Source organism: Trichoplax adhaerens, genomic scaffold (assembly GCF_000150275.1).
Source record: "Trichoplax adhaerens TRIADscaffold_9 genomic scaffold, whole genome shotgun sequence".
In the NCBI taxonomy this organism is placed as follows: domain Eukaryota; kingdom Metazoa; phylum Placozoa; class Uniplacotomia; order Trichoplacea; family Trichoplacidae; genus Trichoplax; species Trichoplax adhaerens.
Window position 1 is genome coordinate 1702463 of NW_002060951.1, and position 25851 is coordinate 1728313.

Genomic DNA, 25851 nt, shown 5'->3' on the forward strand with positions numbered 1-25851 from the left:
TGTCGTCAGTTACTGACTGATGACAGCTGGGTGTCTTCTTAATATAAATTCGTATTTTTATCATTATGATTACCGTAACTGTAGACTGTATAATAAATAAATAAATAATAATTAATTATAATTAGTAGTTTCGGACCGGTATGGATAAGTTGATTCTGTAACTTTGATCTCAAAGCCCGTAGCAGTGGCCCCTGCGCAGTAAACAGTGAGCAGGCTCAAAATGAAGTGGCATGATTTTACGGTACTCAGTAGTAAAGTACAGTGTACACTGTACAGTACGTCCACTGTACTGTAATAGTGTACTGTACAGTGACTGTAAGTGTAAAGATACAGAGTTGGGAGAGTTTACCCACCTACTCAACCAGCTTATAATACACCTGTCTATGGTTTGGTATAAAGCTTAACTTGCCTTGGCTTTCCCCTCATTTGGCATCATGAATATGCAGCGTTGCGTCACGTCGTTTACAAATATTGCAACATCTGCATGCACGTCCGTTGCGTACTATACCAGGGAGTCCTTTTTTTAGAAGTCCCTGACTGTGCACGTACAATACGTACAGTATACGCGTTCCTACTATCCATACTATAGACAATACTGATATCTGTGTCATCATGTTACAGTATTTCTATAATTAATTTAACATCTGCTGAACTACGAATGCCGTTACAACGTACAATGTGCAAAACTCTTTAATTGGTTTTACTTTACAGCAGACTACTGAGTGAATGTACCAATATTGTAGTGCATAAGCAAGTTTGTCATGCGAGATAGTAAACTGCTAAAGTGTTTTTAACCAATTTTTCAAAGCTAAGCTCGAGCGCTGAGTAAGGCGGCGATAAGATGGTCTTGCCGATATATTTTTAAAGCAATGGAATATTCATAATAAAATATGCAATGTACAGTACAGTACATGAAATACTATACACTGTACAGTAAAATGAAATAGTTTTGGTGAATTACATTCTTATTTATGGGCATCGGTAGCCGCATTAAAGTTCCTCAATCTCTCTCTCCCATTGCCAAAATTGCAGTATACAGTGTACAGTGTACAGTGTACAGTACAACAATTGTAATTGCTTTTGGACACGCGTGAGATTAACCACATGTGCAAAGGGCAGAGGGTCGTAGAGGCTTGGAGACAATATACAGTATACGAATAGCTAGTAGCTCGCACTGCTGCCGCGTAATGTTTGATGTTTATTTGTTTTATCGCAAATCATGGACTTGCGGGTTAACGATTAGCTTGTACATACAGTATACTGTACCTGTGCTGGTACAGGGACATTGCTTTTTGGAAGAAGCCTATAGACTACAATAGTGGACTCCGCTGTCGTATTGTACTGTACTGAAAAAACTAACTCGCACAGTGACAACGCACGCCAATAAAATACTGTACCAACACAAAGAGTTTTTAAAGCTGTCCTTTAGGACAATTTTACTGTATCGCACATGCGTCGGCTGCACATACTAAATACGCTAACGTACTGCACTGTATCGTACTGGCGACAATTTGCTTGTACTGTACTATATGTACAGTACATTGTCCATTGGTACCGTGGTATAGTAGGACAGCTACGGGCATAAGGAGCATTTTTTTTTTTATCACCAAACACTACCACCAGTACAGCAAAGTAATATAAAACCATCGATCAGTGTGGTTAGGTACCACTGCGCAAGGATAGCTGGGATTGGCGGTAGCCATTATAATCTGTTGTCTACAATTCTTACAAGAACCTGATGCTGGTTTAGAGCTATCAGGGGTCATCAGAACAGTATCGCAGGTAATCTTTCCTCATCCATGGTATTACTCCAATCTTGATAATATCTAGATGTTAAAGAATATTATTTCTGTTGTATTAGCTTTTTATTTGACCTCTAACTATCGAACGAAGGCCGTTTTACTAATGTTGTAGAACACGCCCCGTTCGAAAATCATCGCCATTTTGAAATATGTCTATAATAGGACAATACCCTAGTGTTGTTAAATTGACTCTATACGTCGATTAATAGGAGTAAAAGAGCTCTTGTACCCCAGCTAACATTGGTGTCATTTTGTGTTCGTTGATTTAATTGTAGGTTAGTCAGATGAGTTATCCATGCGTTCAGGGTATGCATGAGGTAGGTTGGGACGAAAATTCTTACGATAGCAGGCATCTGTCCAAAGTCGACGATACACCCAATACAGACTTATCCAATAGCGAGAAGAAAGATGGCCTTACCGATCATTTGTTTAAATCGCGCAAGAATTACCGCAACAATCAAGGCATAGACGACAATAAGAAAAGTTATAACTCGGAAGCGTGGTCTGTAGGTGATAACCAGATGAACCAACAGGTACAAGACTTGCTAGTTTTATATTTGTCAAATTCGTTTCAATCAAAGAGTGTTAATAATAATATAGTGTGTAGTTCGATCACAGACGCTTGTAGAATGATAGATTATAGCACTTTAGCTCGTCATCAGTTGATGTTATAATTAGCTCAGGGTGAAACGCTTTCAACTACTGTACTAGGTGCATTTTTTGGTTGAATTGTTCCGATCTTGCTATTACCGCTTAAGTTTATTTAAGGCGAGATAGTTTTTTAACATTTGCCAATACGACAAGTTATTTCTCTGAATTTCAGTGCCGTATTGCCAGATGAGACTGACTGATGCTTTGGTCTCATCAAGATAGATATACTTGTACGACGGTAGCGTTGCTTGTGTACTGTATTAACGCTACTGTTGGATTCTAACTTTACCAGAACTCACGTAGGATAGCAAATTCAATTGCTACTAGCTGTTCGAAATAAGTTAAATACTCCAACACAATGCAGTATACTGAGTGTACAGTAGTGCTGCAATGTGCTATCGTTGTCAATATCAATCATTAGACTGGAGTTGATAATCGAAATATCGTTTCTAAGATTGCTTTTGACCATGTTGTAATGACAGCTGTATGACATTTATTATGGTCTGCTAGAGTATCCGCTTTAAATTTTTCTGTCTTTAAAACCGTTGTTAGATTTATAATATATTACTCATCTTACTTAAAAGAACAGCGATAACGATTTTTAACTGAATGACCTACATGAATAGAAATCATCGTTTGCAGCGCGTCGCTGTAATTTCACTGTAAATATGTTCCATTATTATAACCACATCATACTTATACTGTATGCATATGAACAAGTAAAATCCTATTAGCTTCGTTAAAATATAAGCCTCATCAGTTCGTATTAACGCTCCGTTTTATGTGGTTGAAGGTTTTAATTGTAAAGAATAGACTTGACGGTCAATACAGTAGGTCTTATTAAAGTCTGATCTCTCTTCTACTCTTTGCGCATAACAAATGGTCTTGTTGTAGTTCACTAACAAAGAAAATTCATTCAGTGTCTTTGTGCTAATCTTACACAAGTTGAGTTTTATCCATCCTTATATATGAATTTTACCGCCATATCTACGCTTATGCAGTAAATATACCATCCATTTACTGTTGCTACTTCACGTTACGGTATAAAAGTAAACCGTATCGATATGATGCACTTGATTAAAAACGCCAAAAAAGTGAGACAATAGCTTAGAAAAAATTATCGTCCCCTTCGATATCGACATTATTCTTTTCTTTTTTATTATTTCGACGGTCAATCAGTCTAAAATTTAATTCGGGATGATTGCTTTGCGTACGGAGGCTACATCAAATTTATATGAAAGTGGTTGCATGAGTCAGGGTGAGAAGATCTTTACTTTACCTAAGTTATCGGTGCTATAGAAAAAAAATGTAGGAGTACTATGACCTTTTATCGAAATGTTAACGGTAGTACTGTAATTGATTTCTGTGTGCACATACCACCACATGACGACGCTGACTTGAGATTTTTACATTCAGTCGCCGTCAGTGCAACAAAATACTGTAGTTCCTCAGGTAGAATCCGAATTTCATCAAATTAAAATCGCCAAAGTACGTAATTGGGAAGTGATAATTACTACTTGACGGACGACCTAACTTTCCGTGCGTATGTCAATAACTGAGCGCATCTTGAGATTTTTTCATATCGTGGTAGCACCAGATGGTACTGTGTTGGCCTATTTTTTTCTCATATATTACCTTTTGATTGATATGTTAATATGGTCAAAGACTCTTTAACGGTGCATTATTCTTGTTACATTGTTGTCTAATATTCGTAATTCGTTCGGATTACTGTACATTATATTGTACGGCGGATGATCTTCTTCGATATACAGTATTATATAGTAGCGTACTGTACAACCTGCTCTAGCGATATTTTACCATTAGAACGCTCAGAAATGTTGTTTGTTAGATAAGCTATCGTTATCTAATGTAACGTATTTTGTCAGTTTTATCCTTTTCTTTATCTGCTCGTTAATGTGTAAACCTTCCGTACATTATTAAAACTGCCGTGAAGATTCTTTTTTTTATAGTTAATACATTAATAATATCTGTGGGTTACAAACAGCTTTTAACAGCTTCGACTAATATTGCTAGATCGTATTTTCATTTCGGGCGATCGTTTGACACTATGGTACTAGGATGCGTAATTACTACAATGCATTAAATGTTATAAAAGTGTGATAATTTTTTTGTTATTGTTGTTTAACTTTTCGGTTACTGTGTATAATTTGCTAGAATACGTAATAGATTTATTCAGTCTTTAGTAAGAATTATTCTGTTGAATAAGATATTAATTCTGTGTGATATTCTCTGTAGATTGCGCCGGGTGCTAAAAAATTTTGGGAAGTCCACGATAATGACGACGATAGGAATCGAAGAACGTCGAACAGAGCCTTCTTTAGTGATCAATGGTGTACAGATCAAGCATGGGGCCCTTCAATTACTATGTCGCAATCCGATCACGCCGTATCAGAGCCGATTGGTGTTAATCAATTAACACGGTATAACTTCTGCAATTATGAAACGCAATATTACAATCGCACAACTAAAATTATTCTACTGGTGACATGCATATAATTACTCGAAGTGAAATTTGATTTTGTTGCTATTTCTTCTTTTAGTCCGACGGCATTTTCTCCAGAAGCTCTCTCTCCTAGATCAAGTAACACTGCTGATGTTGGTGTTAGTATGGTTGAGTCATTGCTAGGCTCTTCACCTGGTGGATCGGAATTGGTTGACTCGAGAAACTTTCGTCTGAAAGCTGGATATGTAAGTATTGTTGATGGCTATAGTCTATGTATTCGTTCTAGCAAATTAAATTGTGCTAATGCTTCAACATGGAATGTTCTTTATGAATGTCGTTCACAGCAAGGACTACCAGTATCCGAAATTGACACCGTACCCGAAGGAGAAACTACTAAGACTATAGTAGCAAACAAAAACGCTCTTCCTAAATATGAAGAAGACGGCGAATCAGACATTGATAGAGATATTGATAAGTTAGCTCAGCAGCAACAGCAACAGCAACAACAGCAAAAGCATAAACAATATACAAAATCACGATCCACATCTGTAGATGATGAGCCTTTTAGGTAATTCATTTAACCACATGGTGATTTCTAATGTAAATAAATTTTCTTGTTACCTTTAGATTGTTTCATTTATGCAACTTTTACATTTCTTTTAGCCGCAATATTGGTAGCCACAGAGCGTCACCTAGTGAGTCTCTTGGACATGTTGAGTCTCAGCAAAATTCTAGGAGATCTTCTCCGCAGCAGGAGTTAGATAATCATGATAGAAGCGGTTTAAGTTATGGTCAACAGCATATGGTACAATCGTACGTAGACTCGTCAAGTGGAGTCGATTATATGGCTCAAAATAATTCAGGTTTGGCATACAATCGAAATGCAAGTTCTCAGGGGACATCTTTACATCAGCAATTTCATCAGCAATTGACACTGACTTCAAACCAGCAACAACAACAACTGAACATGCCTGGGCCATCCTACGGCCCAGGTGCGTTCTTTATAAGTGCTTCTGGTTCGCAAGAACATTATGCAAATAGTCCTATTACACTCAGTGGTAATGGAAACAGTACATCGCACCAACCTCCTGCGGTTATGCCAACGCAATATGCTAACCCTCCGTACGTTCCATCATGGAATATGTATTCCGGCATGATGCAGCAACAGCCTCAGCAGCAGCAACAACAACAGCTTATTCGTAACGCAACTGTCAATGGAGCTCAAATTTCCATGCAAGCACAACCCAATGAAGTAATTAATAACGTACAAGCTGGTAATGCTTTGACATCTCAACAAGCCAATTATCAGATCTTAGCTAATGCCGGCCAAAATCCTGCGGTTGCATTTCCAAGTGGCGCTCCTACCTACTACGAACAAACGCCAGCTCCAACTGTCATGGTCAATAATCCAAGAGCAACCCCAGCGAGTGGTATGCCACAAGGCATGAGCAATCCAATACGCCTAGTATCACCACCTGTTATGATGAATAATTCCGGAAATGCTGCGGTTGGTAACCAAGCAATGCAGCAACCCATGCGAATGTATAATACACAACAAAATCAAGCTTCTGTTAATCGTTCTAGTAGTCATTACATTCAGGCTCCCTCAAATAATGCGTCAATGAATTCATCGAATATGACTATAAATAATACTGCGTCGGTATTAGGTGGTAACATTAATTCAATATCTAATAACTCGTCTGCTCCAAGACGCAATTCTTTCGGCTCCACTGTCAATAATAATACTGAATATAATAAAAGAGCTCCATATTCTCAGTTTTACTCATCCAATTCAACTAATCCAGGTCCAGTTGGGAGTGGTGCTCCTGCAAATACTGGTAACTATAATCTTCAAGCAAGGTCATCACCTCCGACTGGTAAACCAGGTGTTGCTGCACACAATAATAATGCTCGTATCGTTACTGGAGCCGGCGAGAAAAAGCATCGTGGAGGATATGGTAGGGGAAGAGGTAATAGCGGTAGTCATGGCAAGGAAACCGGGCGTAGTAGATTGCTTGAGGAGTTCCGTAACAACCGGTACCCTAATTTACAATTGAAGGAATTGTGCAATCATATTGTTGAATTTTCACAAGATCAGCACGGGTCTAGGTTTATACAACAGAAATTGGAAAGAGCTACAACTGCTGAAAAACAGCTTGTTTTTAATGAGATCATAAATTCCGCTTATGATTTAATGACCGATGTATTTGGCAATTATGTTATCCAAAAGTTCTTTGAATTTGGAAGTTCAGAACAAAAGCAACTACTTGCAGAACGGGTTAAAGGTCATGTATTGCCTTTAGCGTTGCAAATGTACGGGTGCAGAGTAATACAAAAAGCCCTAGAATCGATACCGGTAGAGCAGCAGGTTAGATCTTTAGCTTTCAATGTAATATTACTGCCATAGAATGAAACATTTATAACTTAATTACAAAATTTTACGTTATTAGACGGAAGTTGTAAAAGAGCTTGATGGCCATGTTTTAAAGTGCGTGAAAGATCAAAATGGAAATCATGTAGTGCAAAAATGCATTGAATGTGTAAGCCCATCAGCATTGCAATTTATTATAAACGCCTTTAAGAAACAGGTATGCCAAACATAGTGTATGCTCGATTGCATAGTATTGGATTATATTATATCGTTTACGCCTTATAAAGGTTATTAAACTGTTGTTTATTATATCGTTAATGTTATTTCTTAGGTATTTTCACTTTCTACCCATCCATACGGTTGTCGCGTCATACAACGAATCTTAGAACATTGTACACCAGAGCAAACAGAACCCATTCTAGATGAATTGCATGAAGCAACCGAACAACTTGTCTTAGATCAATATGGCAATTATGTAATTCAACATGTTTTAGAGCATGGTCGTTTAGAAGACAAGAGCAAAATTATTAGTAAACTGACGGGCAAAATTGTAGAACTTAGTCAACATAAATTTGCAAGGTACAGGAAACATAAACCTCATTTTATTTTGCTTCTAGCAATATAGAAAAAAATCATCTATTTAATATACTAATAAATGTTACTTTATCACTTTCCTTTATAGCAATGTTATCGAGAAATGTGTATCACATTCTACAAAAGCTGAAAGAGCTCTTCTGGTAGAGGAAGTGTGTAGTAGCCATTCTGACAGGTATGAAAGAGTTTGATAGGATTATCGGTATCTATACGGTGTATATTCCGGTAAACCTGTTAAACGTACATAAACTTTGCCTACTAATGTATATTTTATGATGAAACTTATTTTGGATTATTCCTTCTTGACAGTAATCAAAATAATAGTGGGTTATATACTATGATGAAAGACCAATTCGCGAATTATGTAATTCAGAAGATGATAGATATGGCAGACTCCCCTCAACGTAAGATATTAATCCAAAAGATACGCCCTTTTACAGGAGTGCTTCGTAAGTATACGTATGGGAAGCATATTTTAGCTAAACTAGAGAAATATGTTGGTAAAGGAAATGCTAGCTATGATGAGAGTGATGATGACCATGAAAGGTCTAACAGCGGAGGTGCTATGTAAAAATTGTATCGCAGTATATCGTATGTCAATGTATTGTTTATGATTTGAGTAGCTGATCGCATTAGCCATTCTTCCACGGCATAAAATGTAATAGTATTGAGTAGCAATGTGGTACTTAGAATTTTTATCTGGCAGTAAAGAGCGTATATTTGGTACTGTAACATGATATTTCATTCGCTTATAGTGGTGATATTCACTCAAGGCCCTAATGTCGATAGTAGCCCTGCTTGAATAAGATTGTACAGTTTGTAAATTTGTGACCTATTCGTAGGATATGGGCAGAATATGGTAATTTAGTTGTGTGAACGTATTGCATTAGACTTTCTTATAAATGAAACCAATATTACGGCAGCTATCGCTTACTTATCACTATGTATGTAGTCAATCACGTAAGGATTGCAGTTGTAAGGCATTTTGAACTCGTAACAACATTGGCAAAGTTGAACTGAATTGTTACGTTATCGTGATTATTGATGTTCACACTCCACGAAGATGTTGTCATATAGCGTTTCCTATTTTTAATCAAGTTGGTTGGGTCTTGTAAATGTTGTAAAAATGTATTATTGCTGTACCTTTGTGACACTAATATCGTGCTTCTACCGTAGGTTGTAGATTTACCTAACTACGGTTATCTATTCCGCCATTATATTGCAGTAGATACACCTGTACTGTGTGTAAATGGAGTCGCAATAATCTATAGCTTGTGTACTGTAATTCAATCACCAATAGTTCCGTTTTGTGATGATTTAGATATGTATGCTACTGTATATCATGATTGTGTACAATAGTGTTTAAAAAATAAAAGCCAAGTTAATTGCATTATAAATAAGTTGGATCAGATTATGTATACGGTCATCTTATTGCTATCACTAACAGCAGTGATTATGGCTTGGCCAAAGAATTATCTATTAACATTGTCTGGTTCAGAATAATTGTAAAGATGAGCTATTCGGCGTTACCGTGATCACTTGATAGCAAGTACTTTATTACAAAGCAGAGATGAAGCAAAATACAGGAACCATAAGTTTTTTAGTTAAGAGTAATTCCACAGTAATATTCTTGGAGACAAGCTTGCGAAAGCTAACAGTATTGTTTAGTTTATACTCTTAGACATTTAATAGTAACTCCGGCAAAGTTTTGCGGTCGACTCTGATAAGTAATGTATTATAAGATCATCACTATCATGATATTCAAGTATATTTCGCACTTTTAATAGTTACGGAAACGATACAGTTGGGCTTCCAAGAGAAGATATCATTAAATAAAATACTTTAGTAACTGCGTTATGAAAGGTATATTTCTATTTCAAAGTATAAGAGAAAAATTAATATTATCATTCAGTTTTTCGGAATTATATATACGGTTATATTTACGCGTACTTTCTACATTACTCGGTACAATCAAAGCATGTCGATGCTAGTTCAATACGTGTGTGTACTATAATAATTAGCTGACGAGATTTCGAGAGGTATTTTAAAGAGCAACGGCATCCCACTGTAGGGTTAGTCCTACGTGATTTTTGTTTCAAAAGTATCGCTGAAACGGTTTTTTTTAGTGAATTGAATATGATTTTGCTTCAAAAATATCGCTAAATGTTTTTATCGAATTTAAGTCCGCTCTATAAAATCGTTTCAGCATTACTTTCGAAACAATAATTACAGTACTGTATGTAGGACAAGCTCTACTGTCGAGTGTCTCCTAGTGTACGATACGGTACTACAGCACGCTACTACAGTAGCGGTAGTACTGACTATAGTAGTTAGTGACTACTGTAGTCAGTCCTCAAAATACAGAAAAATATAGAAAAAAATAAAATATTGCCTATTTGCATCTCGTGCTTGCATATAACTTTATTAATTAACAAAGTTACAAAAATATGCAGTGTATTGCATGAGTCATGTTCGACCGGCACAGTAGGACTGTAGGTAGCTGTCAGCGTAGGAGAGTAGTTCGAAAAGCTATAAACTCGCTTTTATAAGAGCAGAAATAATATCGGGATTTTCTTAATTTTCTGCCTAACATGACGCGGTGACTGTTTAGTACCGCAGACCCTCGCCAGTTTATGAAAAGTTTTTAGAATACAGTAGTGTACTTGACAGAAACTGTTGAACTGATGTATTCCATGCTACAGTACTAAACACTTCTACGAGCATATGAAAAAAACTGCGAAATTAATCCATTCCTAGCCGAGCCGTGCTTCGGATTACTCTGTCAATTTACAGTATTGCATTCATGATCTTGTCAATCTGATGCAATATCGTACAAAAAGTGAAGATCAATTCCACAATAGAGTACTGTACAGTCTGTACTAACATATTACAAATGAAAAGGAGAAATCCTTTTAGGAGTCCATGGACGGCAGTGAGCCACCGAACTCGGACAGGCGGACTTTTTTTACTAAATGAGGTCGTCAATATTGAAGACTGATTACTGTACTTGGAATGGCTCTTTCATGTCTGTTTCTAAATCACTGATACTTAATCAATAACATCTACGGTCTTATATAACTGTTTCCAAGCAGAACTTAGCAACAGATAATAAGATTCAGCGTAATACAGTATTACTTAATTTAGAAAAAATCACTCAATTTAAAATCGATCCATTCCATACTAAAGTGCTATCATAACAAAGTATTTGGCACAATATTTTGACGAGATGACGCCAAAAGTGTCTGTCTGTCCAAGAATGATCAGTCCAGGTCTTCTTCTAATATTCCACGAGTGTACAGAACAGTATAGTACAATGCAGTAAAGTATCAGGGACTACTGCACATACTGTAGCGTATTGCAGGTCAAAATATTTACCCTTCCACGGTCTACTTTCTCTCTCTCTCTTACTACAGTGTATAATCGGGGATTATACAGTATAATAGTAAGAGAGAAGAGTAGGAGACGATGGAAAGAGTAACATTTTTACTTGAGTAGTCTCTGACAGTGTATACTAAGGACGGCAGTGTTTTTGTTACGATCATAATGAAAAGTGGGCAATCATGTACAGTACGGTATAAGTCTTCATGGTCTGGTCCGGTTCGGATCCGGTCTGATGGACTCGGCACTAAGGGACGTCTCATATTGTCGTTCATACTGCGCAGACGTAGTATTTGAATGACGTTACGCTTTTATGACTGTGGTGTGTATGGCATCGGAGTCAAGTATCACTGCAAAGTCGCAACTCGTAATACAGACGACTGACAGTTCTGCAAGGTATGGTACAGCTGATGCTGTACACTATCACAACGATACATCGTTGGTGTTAACCAGTCATTCTCCATTACATCACCAGAGCCGACGGAGAAAGAAGTATCCATATTTTATGATCGATTTAGACGTGCTAAAACCAATTTCTTGAACAAATTCCCTACAATCACTACAAGTTCTTCAACGAATCTGATCAATGGACGAACTTCGTCATAGAATCAACGTATGTAAAGTTAAAAACTCTTTTTCATAAACTTAGCTGTTGCAACTCATACAAGTGGATGGTAATGAATTAATTCATTTCATCTTGCTGTAGTCTATCTTTATTACTATTTGCTAATTGCTAAATCGGTCACATAACGATGATGCAACAGATTACAACAACTGATAAATAGTGGTAACTTACTCTGTTGTGCCAAGATCATTTAATTAATACACTGCCATTGGAGATCTGTTGATGATGTACTATGAAAGATTCAAACGTTTACGCAATGGAGTATCCAGCAATATGGATGCACCCCAATGGAGAAGTTACTATGAAGTTGACACGTAGTGACGTATACTGTGCCAAGGAGTAGTCGTTATTTAAAATTATAATCTGTTATAGCAAAATACCGTACAATTCCTATAGTTATATAACGTTCACAATCATTTATACTAGAGATATAGTGTAAATTATCGAATATTGTTCAATGGAACCTACTATAAAAGGAAGAATCGCTAAAGACGTAGCTTATGCTTAATTGTAAAGCAAAAAATTTCACATGTACAATATTATACTTGTAGGTTATTTTAAGCTAGTGCAGTCAAATCTTGAAAAGAACTGATAGTATTTGTATACCACTTTTAAAGACATATATAGTAAGAAGGGACTTCCAAGAGAATTTCTCTTTAAGGAGATGCTGCAGTAGATTGCCTTGGTAGTTGGTAGTATAAAATTCTGGATATCACATCATATTTATAGCACTTGTTTTACTTAATCAATTAAAAAAAATGTTGCAGAAGTAATAATTCAAATGGCAATCATTCATTAAATCACTTACAGACACACCTTTGAGAGTTGTAGTGACTACTTGTCTCTTCCGCTAGGGAAATAAAAATTATAGTTCAATGATATGTACACACTTTATCCGTAAAAAAAAATCCTTAATGATGCTTATATTATGATGCCTAAATACTGGACCCAGTCACCTACCGTTGGGGCAGTTCTAAATTAAGAATCTCCTATAACTTAAACAAACTGTCTTGTATACTTGGAATACTACTCGTACTATATAGGAAAGCTATGGAGTACACACAGTAAAACGTGCAATATTGAGTAATTCTTGATATCATAGAATTAGATAGAGCTACATGTTAGTCTATCTCCAATGTCTTTAATCAAAATAGTAGTGGTTATTCACTATAGTACTGTACTTTGATCGGTATGACTTTGAAAAAGAATTAATACTGTTAACATCTTTCCTTACAAGTTAACACGAAAAGTTTTCGACATGATTATTATGGCACGAACGAGGCAAATCCAATTGTTATCTTCATAGACTTTGCAAACTTTCCGTAGAAGTTAAAAATTTTAATTTATTTACAAATGACAACATTATAGCTTTTAATTAAAGAAAGTGCCATGTTGGTATATCTTACTAATTTTACTATATTAAATTTTATTACAGCAATCTGACGCAAGACATGAGCATTCGCTTTCATCCAATAATAATGTGGACCAGGTACGCTTCTAGTACTATATATTGCTATAATAATTTATTAGAGCAGTAAATGCAGGTATTTGCAAGAGATGTTGAATATAACTCTCTTATAGACTATCTAACTCATCAACTACCATAATTTAAAAATGATTATTTCCTGTACAACATTATTGTAGGTTCTATTACGCGTAATAAAAATAGTAGTATAAAGCAAAGTTTTAATATATTCCTCTCGTTACGCAAGAAAAGCACTTTAGTGCATCATTCTTATGAGCAATTCCCAAACTAACAACTTATCTACAAAATTATTCTATTTGGCATATAATTATCTAGCAATCTGAAACTACTGAAAATTCAAATATCAACGAGAATGTGGACGGGTAACGAATATTTGTAGAATAGTTAATATGAGGTTTTGTTTATTGTATCATAATATATAATCTACGTTCTCTAATTTGACAACTAGCCAAACAGATTTGATCCGTCGACCCATACAGGTTAGTTTAGATTCGTTATATTATATTACTTCAAATTTTGAATGTGTTTTATTGTTTTGAATTCATCAATATCGAGTTGCCGTTGTACGGTATCTTTATTTATCTAAAGCTTTTTATTATATCATCAGTTTTTAACAGCAATATTACGAAATGTCTTGACGTTTACAAGCAATTTTATAAATCCTATGACAACTGCCATTCAATTTTTGGGTAAAGAAATAATTTTTGATCAATGTATTTACTTGCTCTGTTGACGACTATATCTTAAAATATGCACTATGTGCATATTTTAACATTCTTGTTTTTTGATAGTCCACCTTTTGATAGGTCGAAGAGCAACAGGTAAGCCGTTTCGTGTACCCTAAATAGCTGCCTAGATTTTAAAGATTTACTATAAAATCTTTATCTAAAACTAACTACTGCTAAACTCTACACCATCCTCAAAAATATTTAGGCGATCGGCGGCAAGTTGTCAATAGCATAGCATTCTTAGAAGCATTTCAAAGAGACTTTGGTGAGCGATGTCCGACATTCTATCGTGGCAGTTATAAACAGGTAGAAATGTTCATACATTTGTATGCGTGCGTTATTCTCTACTTTAAAACCTACCGAAAGATCGTAATAATGCCAAAGCAGATAGACGTAAAGTTTCTCATCAAATTATATTTCCGTTTTATTGAAAGGCTGTCAATTCTGCTAAAGAAGGTTTACAATTTCTCCTCGTTTATATCCATAGTCGAATGCATCAAGATACTGACACGTTTTGCAGGTAATTTATAAAACAATTATTATCTTTGTATGATTGATATCCATGACTAATCAACACGTAGTCACTGTCTGCAAATTTCCCTTTATTAATTATGTTTCATCGATAATTACTGATTTTCGCTTATCTTTATTCCTAATTCTGTCTCTAATCTGAAAATAAGAGAGGTACTATGTAATGAGCAGTTTGTAGAGTTTATTAATAATAACCAAGTCCTTACTTGGGGTGGTGATGTTGATACCTACGAAGGATACAGAGGTTTTATCATTATACATGTAGAATCTAAATTAAATTTGTAATATTTTTTAGTATTGTACGATGTTTTTAGTTTTCATTGATCATACCTGATATTGAATACCGTTTACAGAGGCTTGTGAAGCTTTAAGACCTGCTACCTTTCCCTTTCTTGCCGTTATTTCACAGAGGGACAATAAAATGGTTGTCGTTAAAAGAATTGAGGGTATGTTTGATAAAGATCTGCAAGTAGTTATCATTTGTAATCCATCATAATAATCGTGAGAAAATCTATTTGCATAGCTTTATCACCATAAGAAATTTAAATTTTATAAATCTTCTCGCAGGATTGCTGGAATTGGATGAGGTTGTAGCTATGCTAAAACAAACTTTTGAAGACAATGAACCTTATCTGGTGGTTGCACGGGATGAAAGGTATCCCACAATTATATTATTTTAAATCTTAATTATAAATAGTTAAGTAACTATCATCAAATTTTCTAGAAATCAACGAATTACAAATCAGTTGTTGAGAGAACAGCAGGATGCCGCTTATCAAGAATCTTTAAGAGCTGATCAAGAGAAGGTAAAATCGCGTCACTGTCCTACACTGTGTTTTAAGTTACATTTCTACTATAAAATTGATACTCTACAATGATGGATTTTGCATGAATATTTGAACCTACATGCAGGAACGTATAAAAAGGGCAGAATCTGAACGGTTAGAGAAAGAGAGAGAAGAAGAAAATAGAAAAGCTAAGGAAGCTGAAGAAAAATTAGAGGTGCCATTAAAGTTAGACTTTCATTGCTCTCTTATGATGCTGCGGGATTATTACGGTATAGTCATATAGTCAATTACAAATATTACTATTTTACAGCGTTACAAATCGGAGCGTATCATGAGAGCTAACAGGGTACCCGCTGAACCGACAGTAGATGATCCTAATGCCGTTAGAATAATAATAAAATTTCCTTCAGGGTCTCGTCTTGAACGAAGATTTTCTACTAAGGATACTCTAGAGGTGATAAAAATTTACATGAATGGTCTCGCTTCCTTCAGTGAGCCTCTACAAACTTTTATTTCCTTATAGACATTATACGACTACATCCACAAGTCGGATGAAGTTCCTATGGAATTTGTAATTGTTACCAATTTTCCGCGTAAGACTCTTACATATGATCCCGACTCTACAAATATCCCTACTCTAGAGGAATTGGGTATCACTAGGCCATCAATGTTATTTATTCAAGATGAAACTGATGATTAGGCTGATTTGACAACATCTACGGAAAGCATACCGTTAGAGCGTCCGAAAATCAAGTAATTTACTATAAGACTGACTTGCCTGTCTTTTGCTTCTGCTACATTCTCAGAGTATTCGAAATTCGGGCAATCACTGCATATTTTATGTTGCAGTTCTGACATACAGTACTTATAATAAGAAAATTTATTTCGTATACATAAAAACAAATATTAATTCGGCATGCTGTAAATATGCTAGTATAATTATTTCGGTCAAATTACTCCCTGAAATAAGAATTAACAGTTAGGCTAATACAAATCTTCTTAGTGGAAAACCAGGTCTCATGAGGAAAAAATTTACTTACACATAAATTGTACCTTAATTCCACATCTTAACACATCGCCAAAGGAGTAATTATTTTATATCAGCGCATTCATGATGTACATTATAAACAGTTTATGCAATGTAACATAATTTTTGATAGTAATTACAATGTTTTTACACAATGTCTGATTACATAAAAAGATCTCTGAAAGTAATATTAGCAGTTCATATTCATTATATTCGATTTTGGGCCTAGTAGTAGTATGTTTGCTACTGTCGGTACGTTTTTGTGCTAAGTAATAAATTTGTTAACGTTGCGTGAAATAGTTAATTACATTACATGTTCACTATACATATTATATATGTAACTGGCTATCGCTTTAAATATCGTACTTTGATGCAACTTCTGCCTAAAGAGTAAAAATTGAAAGCAACACTATTCATATCTCCTGTTACGGTTTAACTTTTCGCCACAAATCAAATTAAACCTATATGGAAAATGAATTATTACCTGAACACTTTGTAAATAGCGTTCCATCCTTTTTTTATCACGATTTTTTTGCTGTTTATTATCCTAAAACAAATTATTTTAGCTTTTGTTGTTAATTGTTACTAGTTGATACCATATATTACGGCTTATTGCGAATGTGGTAGATAACGGTCACAGTGCTTACAACAGTATTGACAATACATGAACAGGGAATCCATACGAGTACGGAAATAATTAGGGTAGCTCCTACGATATTATTGGTAATCCATTCAGCTAGTAATTGATTGTAATTGTTCAACATTTAATAACGGAAAAATTATTGCAAATTGTTGAATACATATTAAAGATACACTGTAGTTATCATAGTCAGTATAGCTTACCAACGTCGCGCGATGATAAATTTTCTAATGCGCTATGAATTCGTGTTATAAAGTCTTGCACAGTTTTGCTACACTTCCCCTAGTGCAATTCCAACATCAGCAATGCTTCAGATATGTTACACGAATGAGTAGGTAATCATGACTTGCTTGCTGTTACTAGAATAGCAATCTATATCTACAATCGATTATATTTAAGTGTCTGCAACGCAAGAGTAGTTTAGTTTTACCTTTTTACAAATTCCTTCAAGGCACGGATTATCGTCTGGTAAACTGATCATTTGGCCGTTAGCATCAAGATGTGGTTTACAAATAGCTGATGCATTGTCTTTGCAACATATTTGGCACGATATGTTATCTAAATTAATTATACATAGATAATTAAATAATAATTAGCAAATTTGAGCCGGCCAATACACGATAATTTATACCTATAAGATGTAACATAATGTCGAGACTTACTGTAACTAGAATCAAAAATATACACTTGAAACATTCATAATCACTACAAGAAAGTAAGCATTTCTATTACACGCAACTCATACCTAGTAAGGGTACTACAGCATGCACATATATCATCTACAAGCTAGTGAAGTAGTATAATAGGAAAGATAATGTAGAGGACGAGAACTCTATAAATTAATAACTTATCAGTAAGAATACACGTTATCTAAAAATACTTTCGTCGTTGATTACCTCATAAGCCTAATATATTCGTAAACTTAATTACTATATTTTAAAATTGTATTACCCAAATTCTAAGGATGCTGCTTGTCATGAACAGTAAATATGAGGATGTGCAAAATTACCTACTGCAATATTGCTACTGTTTAACACGCATTGCATCTTTCTTGTATGATTAAGAAACGCTTACCTTCACTACAAATGCACGGTGATTTATCGTATTTCTCACAGAATGTTAAGCAAATGCCATTTTGACAAACTCCCCTATGTTCACAAATCAATAATATAAATGAAAGCATGAGTTTACTAGCAGATTTCAAATCCATCTATTCGCAAGCTTAATTAACTTTCACGCTAAGTCAATAAATTATATTATATTACGCCTTCCAAATCGACATTAAACATTGAAAATAGTAAAGTCATTCTAAGTTAATCTTTTATTGCTAATATTCAAATCTAACACAATAGCTAGTGTTAGTATTTATCTTCTGAAGTAAGGATTTTTAAGCTTACCCTCCAATGCATGGTGCATTATCTTCTTTGGGTAAAGCTTGAGGACATTGACTGCTAAAACCAGTGGTCGAAGTTAAAGAAAGAATTATAGAAGCAATTCCATGATAGCAATGATATACTATGAAGGGTATTAGAATAGTTAAGTATCTTTGATTTCGCTGATGTACGTTGTTGACTTAAAATTTCATTACTGTTCGTTAATGCGTCATAGAGTCTTCATTAGAAGACGATATGACTTCTGTAGTAGCTCAAATTAGATTGTAAAAATTACAGGAAGGATTAAAATCCTGCACACTATAAAATTATTGTGAGGCAAAAACTATAAGTATTATTGCTTAATGAAGAGTAATGCAGCATGTGTAGTCTAAATCTGCATCTCTGAAACAAGTGCAGCAAAAAATTGAAGGACTATATGCGTAAACGAAAACATAAAATTGTGATATTAGAAGGATATTCGCAGTATGATTCTCCAAGGCATGATATATCTTCCGATACTGCTTCTTGACAGAGTGTTGTGTTTGGAGCAATTTGGCAGTTAAGACAGCAAATTTCGTTTTCATCGCTATTACATATACATAAATGATGCAGAATGTATTCCGTTGCATAATTAGCAAAGAAACCGTTATTCATTCCATGCTAAAACCTTAGTCAAAGCATGAACAATGTACTACTAATATTGAAATATGGTAAATACTTAAAAACAGGAATATGGAAAAATTATAGCATAAATGACTAAACTGAGCGAAACTGAATGTCGTAGCTCCAATTTAATGACCCAGAGTAAACTGAAATATTATAATTATTTTTCCTATTTGATAATATACCTACAAACCGCATTTGGTCGGAATTTGCAATTCGGTGTACAACATGAACTTCTGCCTTTATTTCCTAGTATACCAGCGTCACATTCTTCTCCTTCTTCCACTTCATAATTTCCGCATCGACTTTTACTTCTTTCTAAAAATTTATAAATAACATTAGCTTTATTCCTAACAACTGATCGTACGACAATTGTTGCGCGATACATAACTTCAGTCCTACAAATTTTCAATGTTAAACTTTATACACTTAATACCTGTAAAGCATAGCTGTGACTTGGCTTGCAATACTCCTTTAATACTGTCTTTACTACACGATGAAAAAAGCTATTAAGAAATAAAATACTGGTTAGCAACATCGAAATATATTATTAGCAAGTATTGCAAAATAAACTGTGCCTTTTCTTAGGAAACATAATGTAATGTATCAGAAGAAAATAGTCAAATGCGTCTGAATTATTTCGAAAACAGAATAAGTAAGCCACTTCTTTCATATAATTTTTACTAATTTTATAGTTGATAAGAAAATTGATTGTAGAATTTACATTAGAGCTAGGCACTATGCTCTTAGTACAGTACCTTATTGTTAGAATTTAATCCGGACAATGCCGCCGGAAACATTAAATATTTTCCACCTTTTGCCTCCGATGGTGAACAAACTCCTTCTAATGGATCATGTTCAGAGCCAAAACTATGACCTTTATCATATTAAACGTTACAGACAGTATAGTCATATTAAAGGATTTATACGGAAATAAAAAACGTGAATTATCATTATTCTAATAACAATTATCTTACCGATTTCTATTTTTGAGAAGGGCATATTGATTCAACAATCCCAAAGTTAATTCAAGCAAAATAATAAAAACGTTACTAATACTGATATTTTATAATTATTTATTTTCTTGAGGTAACTGCCGTATTTATTTAACCTTTCTCTAAACTACTTATCCAGTAATTTACTTTATGCAGTAACAATTTCGAGAACTACAGTATTATGCAAAAGCAATGCACGTGAAGCCATATATACGCTAAAATTAAGTTATTGCAACAATTACCGTGCGCAAGCACTAATTGAAACTCCAATGTTGTCATTCTTTTACCCCAATTTAGAGGAGTACTTAATCCCACATTAGCACTGACATAATCATTTCCGTTTCGGATGCCTAATAATATAGCAATGATTCTCATTCTATTTTGCCTATCTCCAATGGCTACTGAAGAACACTTATAATTTAGACAAGGTCCTTTAGTCTTAGAAATTGCCGTCTATATAACATCGCGTTAATAATTCAAGCGTGCATACAAAGATATCCGCCTTTAGTTGTCGTCAGAAAAAGACTGTCTAACTTACGTGGTGAGCAAATACCTCCAACGGTATCCTGGCGTTGACTAGCTACGTAAGCTAAACCAATCGTTCCATCAGCAAAATCTTGATAGGTAAATAAATGTGCTAAGCAAACTTGACTCCAATCTTTAAGACTAAATAGCTACGATGTAATGGGGTATATCAAAGTAATAGAAATTAAAAGTCTTTCTCAAATGTTGTACGGATATTTTATATCTCATTAAATAAGTAATCTTATTTGCGCAATTAGCTGAGACTATCTCATAATTAATATCATTGGCTACAAATAGAATTAGCCAGAATAACCATTCATAGCCTACACCAAATACCATTTAACATACCTTTAAATGTGATTGAATATCATGTAGCGATTTTTGCATATTGTAGTGATGTTTCGCACTAGTATAGGATTCATTATGTACTATAATCTAAACACATATAATAGAACCTTTGCTTATTTTTTATACATTTTCTAGAGATATTTCCATTTTCTGAAGGATGGAAATTATGATAGCAATGAGGTTAGATATCGAATGGATTTTTCTTTATCTCATTTTAGTTATAATTAAAACTATAACAATAATCAAATATTTATAGCCTACCGAGATGCGTGTATTAATGCACTATCTGTCTAAGTCAATTTGTACCTTACTAATTTGAAATCCTATCCTCGGCATATTATCTTTAAATGATTCTGACCGATACATCCTATCAACCCTATCCGCTATATGGACCTAGTGATTGCAAATTTACAATAAAATAACCGAGACTAGAATTTATATGATATCTTAAGCCTTTATCTTATATTTGTATATTTTTATAATAATAAAATGTTAACAAAATCTGATATCGCACTCTGCACATAGTAAAGGTTTGAGTGTTATTAAATGAAAAATCAAGTTAATCAGTTAATGTGCATAATCGATTTAAAGAAGAATTTACCGAAACTAAGCTTCGGAATATAAGATCCAATACTTACCATATAGTTAATTGTACTACCAACATTTTTATCTCCAATATGGTTAAAAAATCGATAATCCGCTACTAACGCCAGTTTACAAGTATCCATTTCCATAATTTCTCTTGTGTAACGTTTGTGATCATCGAATTCTGAAATATTAATTAAAGAATTCTTTTATTCGATTTTAATTCATCACTGTAATGGAAAGATACCATAAATTGCTTTGCAGTCAAAGTTGTATAAGCTGTGACTATAGAATTTATAGATTAAATTAAATTATCTTAGTTGTAATAATTGTAGCAGGTTCATTACAATTAGATGCAATGAGCTACTAAGACATCTTACTGGGTCTAAGTCTACAATTGGTACTATTTCCTCATGTTAATTTACTATTTTGTACAGGATCAGTTCAGCACACTATATAGCTATCGTATTTAACGCTAATTTCGCACGATAAACTCTTGCGTACTCTGCGTAAAAGATGATATACAGAACACAAAACTGTTCAACGCATAACTTTAATAATACTAATCTACAACAGAGCATACGATAAAGTCTAGGGTACGCTAGTCTACCTTCTTCATTTTTGATGTGATGACGATCAATCGAATTAGGTACAACAATATTACATGAATCTGATAAATATCTGAAATTATAAAGATCATAATTATTATCAGATTTGATCGATGATAAAAGATATTACTGTAGTAAAAGACATGATATTTACTCCCTGGCTACTGTAGACATAATTATAATATGTAGTACATACATGTACGGCGAGATGATAAAATGTATAAAAAAAGTATAAAAGCAGGCAAGAATTTTCCACTATAAAATAATTAGAAAACGTTATGTTGAGCTGGCAAAGTTCTTATACATTTGTTATAATCGATATCATGACTGCATTGTTGGAGAAAGTCGGCTACAGATCTTGAAAAGCATCAATTATTTGGATCGTATACTATTTATATTTCAATATTTCACTGAAGTTATTCATCAATTGTTAATGGATATATCAAGTCATCAGTCTAGTTTAGCTATGTTTATATAGGGGCATCGTAGACAAGATAATAATAAAGAAATGGGGTAAAGAGATATTCATATTGCTGTTTATCGAAGTAATAAGGATAACCGTGGGTGGATGATAATCGTCTAATTTCATTTGCCTGTCAAGATATTACTTTAATTTTACAATGTAAACGATTTGAACCTGCTATTATTATAGCTATTATATTTCAAATCTCTTTGACGGTAGATAATAAATGTTGAGGCGCCATCCTGTCTGTTACTGCCATCTTGATAAGGCTTCGAAAACAAGAAAAAAATAATTATCAGACTAACTTCAAACTGAATTCACTCGTTAGTGGAAATTTTCTGACGGCATAAAACTAGTATTAGCAATGGTTAAGTGAAGCAATATCAGTATGAATTAATTATGGTGACCAAATCAACCAATAGATAGCTTTAGCCAAGAAAGATCATAAAATGAATATTAGAAAATTGTCAAGTTGTATTACAAAACTATGTATTACTAATAACAGCGGTTTGGGTACGTATGATTGCTCATTATTTTAAGCGTGTTATTGATGATACGCATGCACATCCTATTCTTACCTCGATGGCATAAGTTTCATTTATGGCTTCAAAAGTTCCCAAAATTGTATATTCATCGATATAAAAAGAACCTTCCGACGCTAAATCACCTAATTATGATCAAATTATAAAAATAATTCTTACCTAGTTTGTCTAGATGTAGGCATGTAGCTACTGGTATTGGAGTTCATTTAAATTTTTTACACATATTACTGTGATTTCTCAGAATATGCGCAATTAACCAATACTGACAGGAATGAATTAGCCAGTGTTTCATGTTTCCATTGTTGTCTCATGCAACGAAACGGCCCAATGCTTGAGATAGACTAATAAAAATTATCGAATAGCTAAAATTACCGTGCTTACCGTCGAGACTGCATTCATAAAGGTGATCAACTTGAAAATCGTATTTGATCATTTTGTTTTCAGTATGACCCAAATGGTACACTTCGAATGATGGTGAGAACAGCCCTGAGCGTGGCCATAAATTTAAATTAAATTGCCTAACACAGGGGTTGTAAAATTAAATTAAAATATATGGAGTTGATACTAGTAATTAATTTATAAGTAATATGGTTTTAATATATCGTTCAAAGTGAGCTAAACGAATTCAGGAAGAATGAATTCTATGAATTTAACATAAAGTATAACAATCCGACTAAAAAGAATACAGTATAGCTTAGGCAGTTGAGCACATTTAGCTGATGGATTGAAATAGCGAAAATAAGTGGCTAGATGAGTACTGATATTAAAGGAATAGGATACAAAAAATTCATGATCATCGCTTTGCAAGACACTAAATAGGATTATCAATTGCATTAGAGATATCAATAAAATGAAAGCATTTAAGATCGTAATTGAAGATCTATGTTAATAATATATCTACGATTAAAAGACTTATGCAGTTGGCAGATAAAAATCTTGTACCGTTTTTAAGCGTAGTATTATATTATTAAAGTAAAAAACTGCCGATCTTGACAACGAATTGGATTTGATAGCAACTTGTATCGATAACTTGGTTATTATAGCAAACAACATTTTTTGACCAGATAGTCTTATTTAATAGAAATATCATACCTATCAAAAGCTGTGAATAATATCGATTCAATCCGGCATGATAGACCGCTGCAGCCGTTCGTGTTAGACCTAGTATTTTGACTTGTGATGTATTTAAAATCCGCTAACTGCAATTTTTCATAATATTGGATACGTTCTGCAGTATACAATATTTTCAAAGAACACAAGATTGACTGAAAGATCGTATTGCATAAATATGTATAACTATAAAATTTATATTTTAGATTGTACCGTATCAACTGATGTTGCAATTTTTCAAAGAATAAGATTTCCATTAGCATTACGATAGTAAAAACTTAAGAAGTAGAATATAACTCATTGTCATTTTGTGGATATCTACGTTATAGAGATAATTTCAGTGGCATTTACTACGATATAGCTTTAAAGCTTCGTATCGGATCTAATATGAGCTATCTGCCTGAAATAAATAAGTTAATCGGCGATACGATACTATATCAGGCGTGTATGAATGAGTGTTCGGAGCAGTGCATAGAAATTTTCACTTAATTTATCTTAATTTAGTGCACTCTTGATAAGATCAAGGGTTTAAGAAGATTAAAAAGTACATTATAAACATGTATTTTGCACCAATGATATACTATAGGCGTTAGCAAGTAAACAAACATCACCCTTTATTTAATCTCAGTTTCGTAGTGGGTAGTATCTTGTATCGACAACTTGGTAGACGTAAAATCTAGTTTTTAGATTCACATGAAAATTACGCGGATAATATAAGACTAATAGATGTTCATTCATCTTATGAATATATAAATAGGATCTTGAAATTACAAATTAATTGAAAGAATACCATCACTTACAACAATTTAATTGATTGCATGTGCTTTAAAAAAATTAAAAGTTATAGTCACATCATACAGAATGAATTTCGACTAAAATGAAGCGTCGAAATGACTAAAGAGAGTATAACGATATGCAAATTCTGTTATTATTTACGGTACAGAATTTAAAATTGACATCAGCTTAGAGCACTAAATATACGCGTAGTATAGTAAACGAATAATCAAACATATTGCATCTCAAAGAAATTTTAAGAGCTATGATGTAGAAGATTAATAACAATTTAGACATTACCTAGATCGATCATGGTAACCGAGAAATGGATACAGCCTAAAAATATATAAAGTATAGAAATATAATGACACCCAACCATATTGAATTCAATATATGATTGATTTTGTTTTGTCTATCGATTTAAGATAGTGCTAAAATCGATCATAACTTACTGATAATCATCATTTTATTGCCATGAAAAGTGTGTCATTATATATCAATAAGGCATTTGCACATTAAGTATAAAACTGGTAAACAAAAGAAAGGATTTCTTTAAATGCGGCATAATACTAACATGACATCTGCAATTGATCCGATATAACGCAACCAATTGTTCCTTCCTATTATTTTTCTTGGTTGTGAATGGCTGGCGAAAGTTTTAATGTACTGTTTTGGCTTGGTAGGTTGATTTAAGTAACCAAGTTATTGACGTGCTTACATTAATGAATGGCCTCTGATGAGAAAGGTTCTCGGAAAAATTGCTTTCAAATTTGTCAATCA

General features: G+C 34.0%; 3 protein-coding genes across 3 annotated transcripts; 2 read left to right on the forward strand and 1 right to left on the reverse strand.

The window, feature by feature from the left end:
- Positions 1–6553: 6553 nt before the first annotated feature.
- Positions 6554–8453, forward strand: TRIADDRAFT_28798 (uncharacterized protein; the record flags this gene model as incomplete). The annotated part of the gene is made up of 5 exons (XM_002114908.1): positions 6554–7285; positions 7368–7505; positions 7620–7867; positions 7971–8057; positions 8192–8453. The coding sequence occupies 5 exons, from the start codon at positions 6554–6556 to the stop codon at positions 8451–8453; spliced, it is 1467 nt and encodes a 488-aa protein (XP_002114944.1).
- Positions 8454–13020: 4567 nt separating this feature from the next.
- On the forward strand, positions 13021–16118 carry TRIADDRAFT_58970 (uncharacterized protein; the record flags this gene model as incomplete). The annotated part of the gene is made up of 13 exons (XM_002114909.1): positions 13021–13044; positions 13321–13374; positions 13820–13850; positions 14163–14192; positions 14305–14405; positions 14534–14619; positions 14780–14874; positions 14984–15076; positions 15198–15285; positions 15355–15436; positions 15543–15632; positions 15729–15872; positions 15942–16118. 13 exons carry the CDS (start codon positions 13021–13023, stop codon positions 16116–16118), a joined length of 1095 nt encoding a protein of 364 aa, XP_002114945.1.
- A 680-nt stretch (positions 16119–16798) lies between these two features.
- TRIADDRAFT_58971 (uncharacterized protein) lies at positions 16799–25536 on the reverse strand (the record flags this gene model as incomplete). Its single annotated transcript, XM_002115100.1, has 22 exons — positions 16799–16828; positions 16930–16992; positions 17093–17181; positions 17289–17367; positions 17516–17643; positions 18160–18233; positions 18483–18536; positions 19307–19439; positions 19558–19627; positions 19880–19998; positions 20359–20466; positions 20655–20790; positions 20990–21076; positions 21296–21382; positions 21628–21758; positions 22185–22255; positions 22820–22914; positions 23224–23312; positions 23569–23705; positions 24280–24415; positions 25372–25407; positions 25524–25536. 22 exons carry the CDS (start codon positions 25534–25536, stop codon positions 16799–16801), a joined length of 1965 nt encoding a protein of 654 aa, XP_002115136.1.
- Positions 25537–25851: the final 315 nt, after the last annotated feature.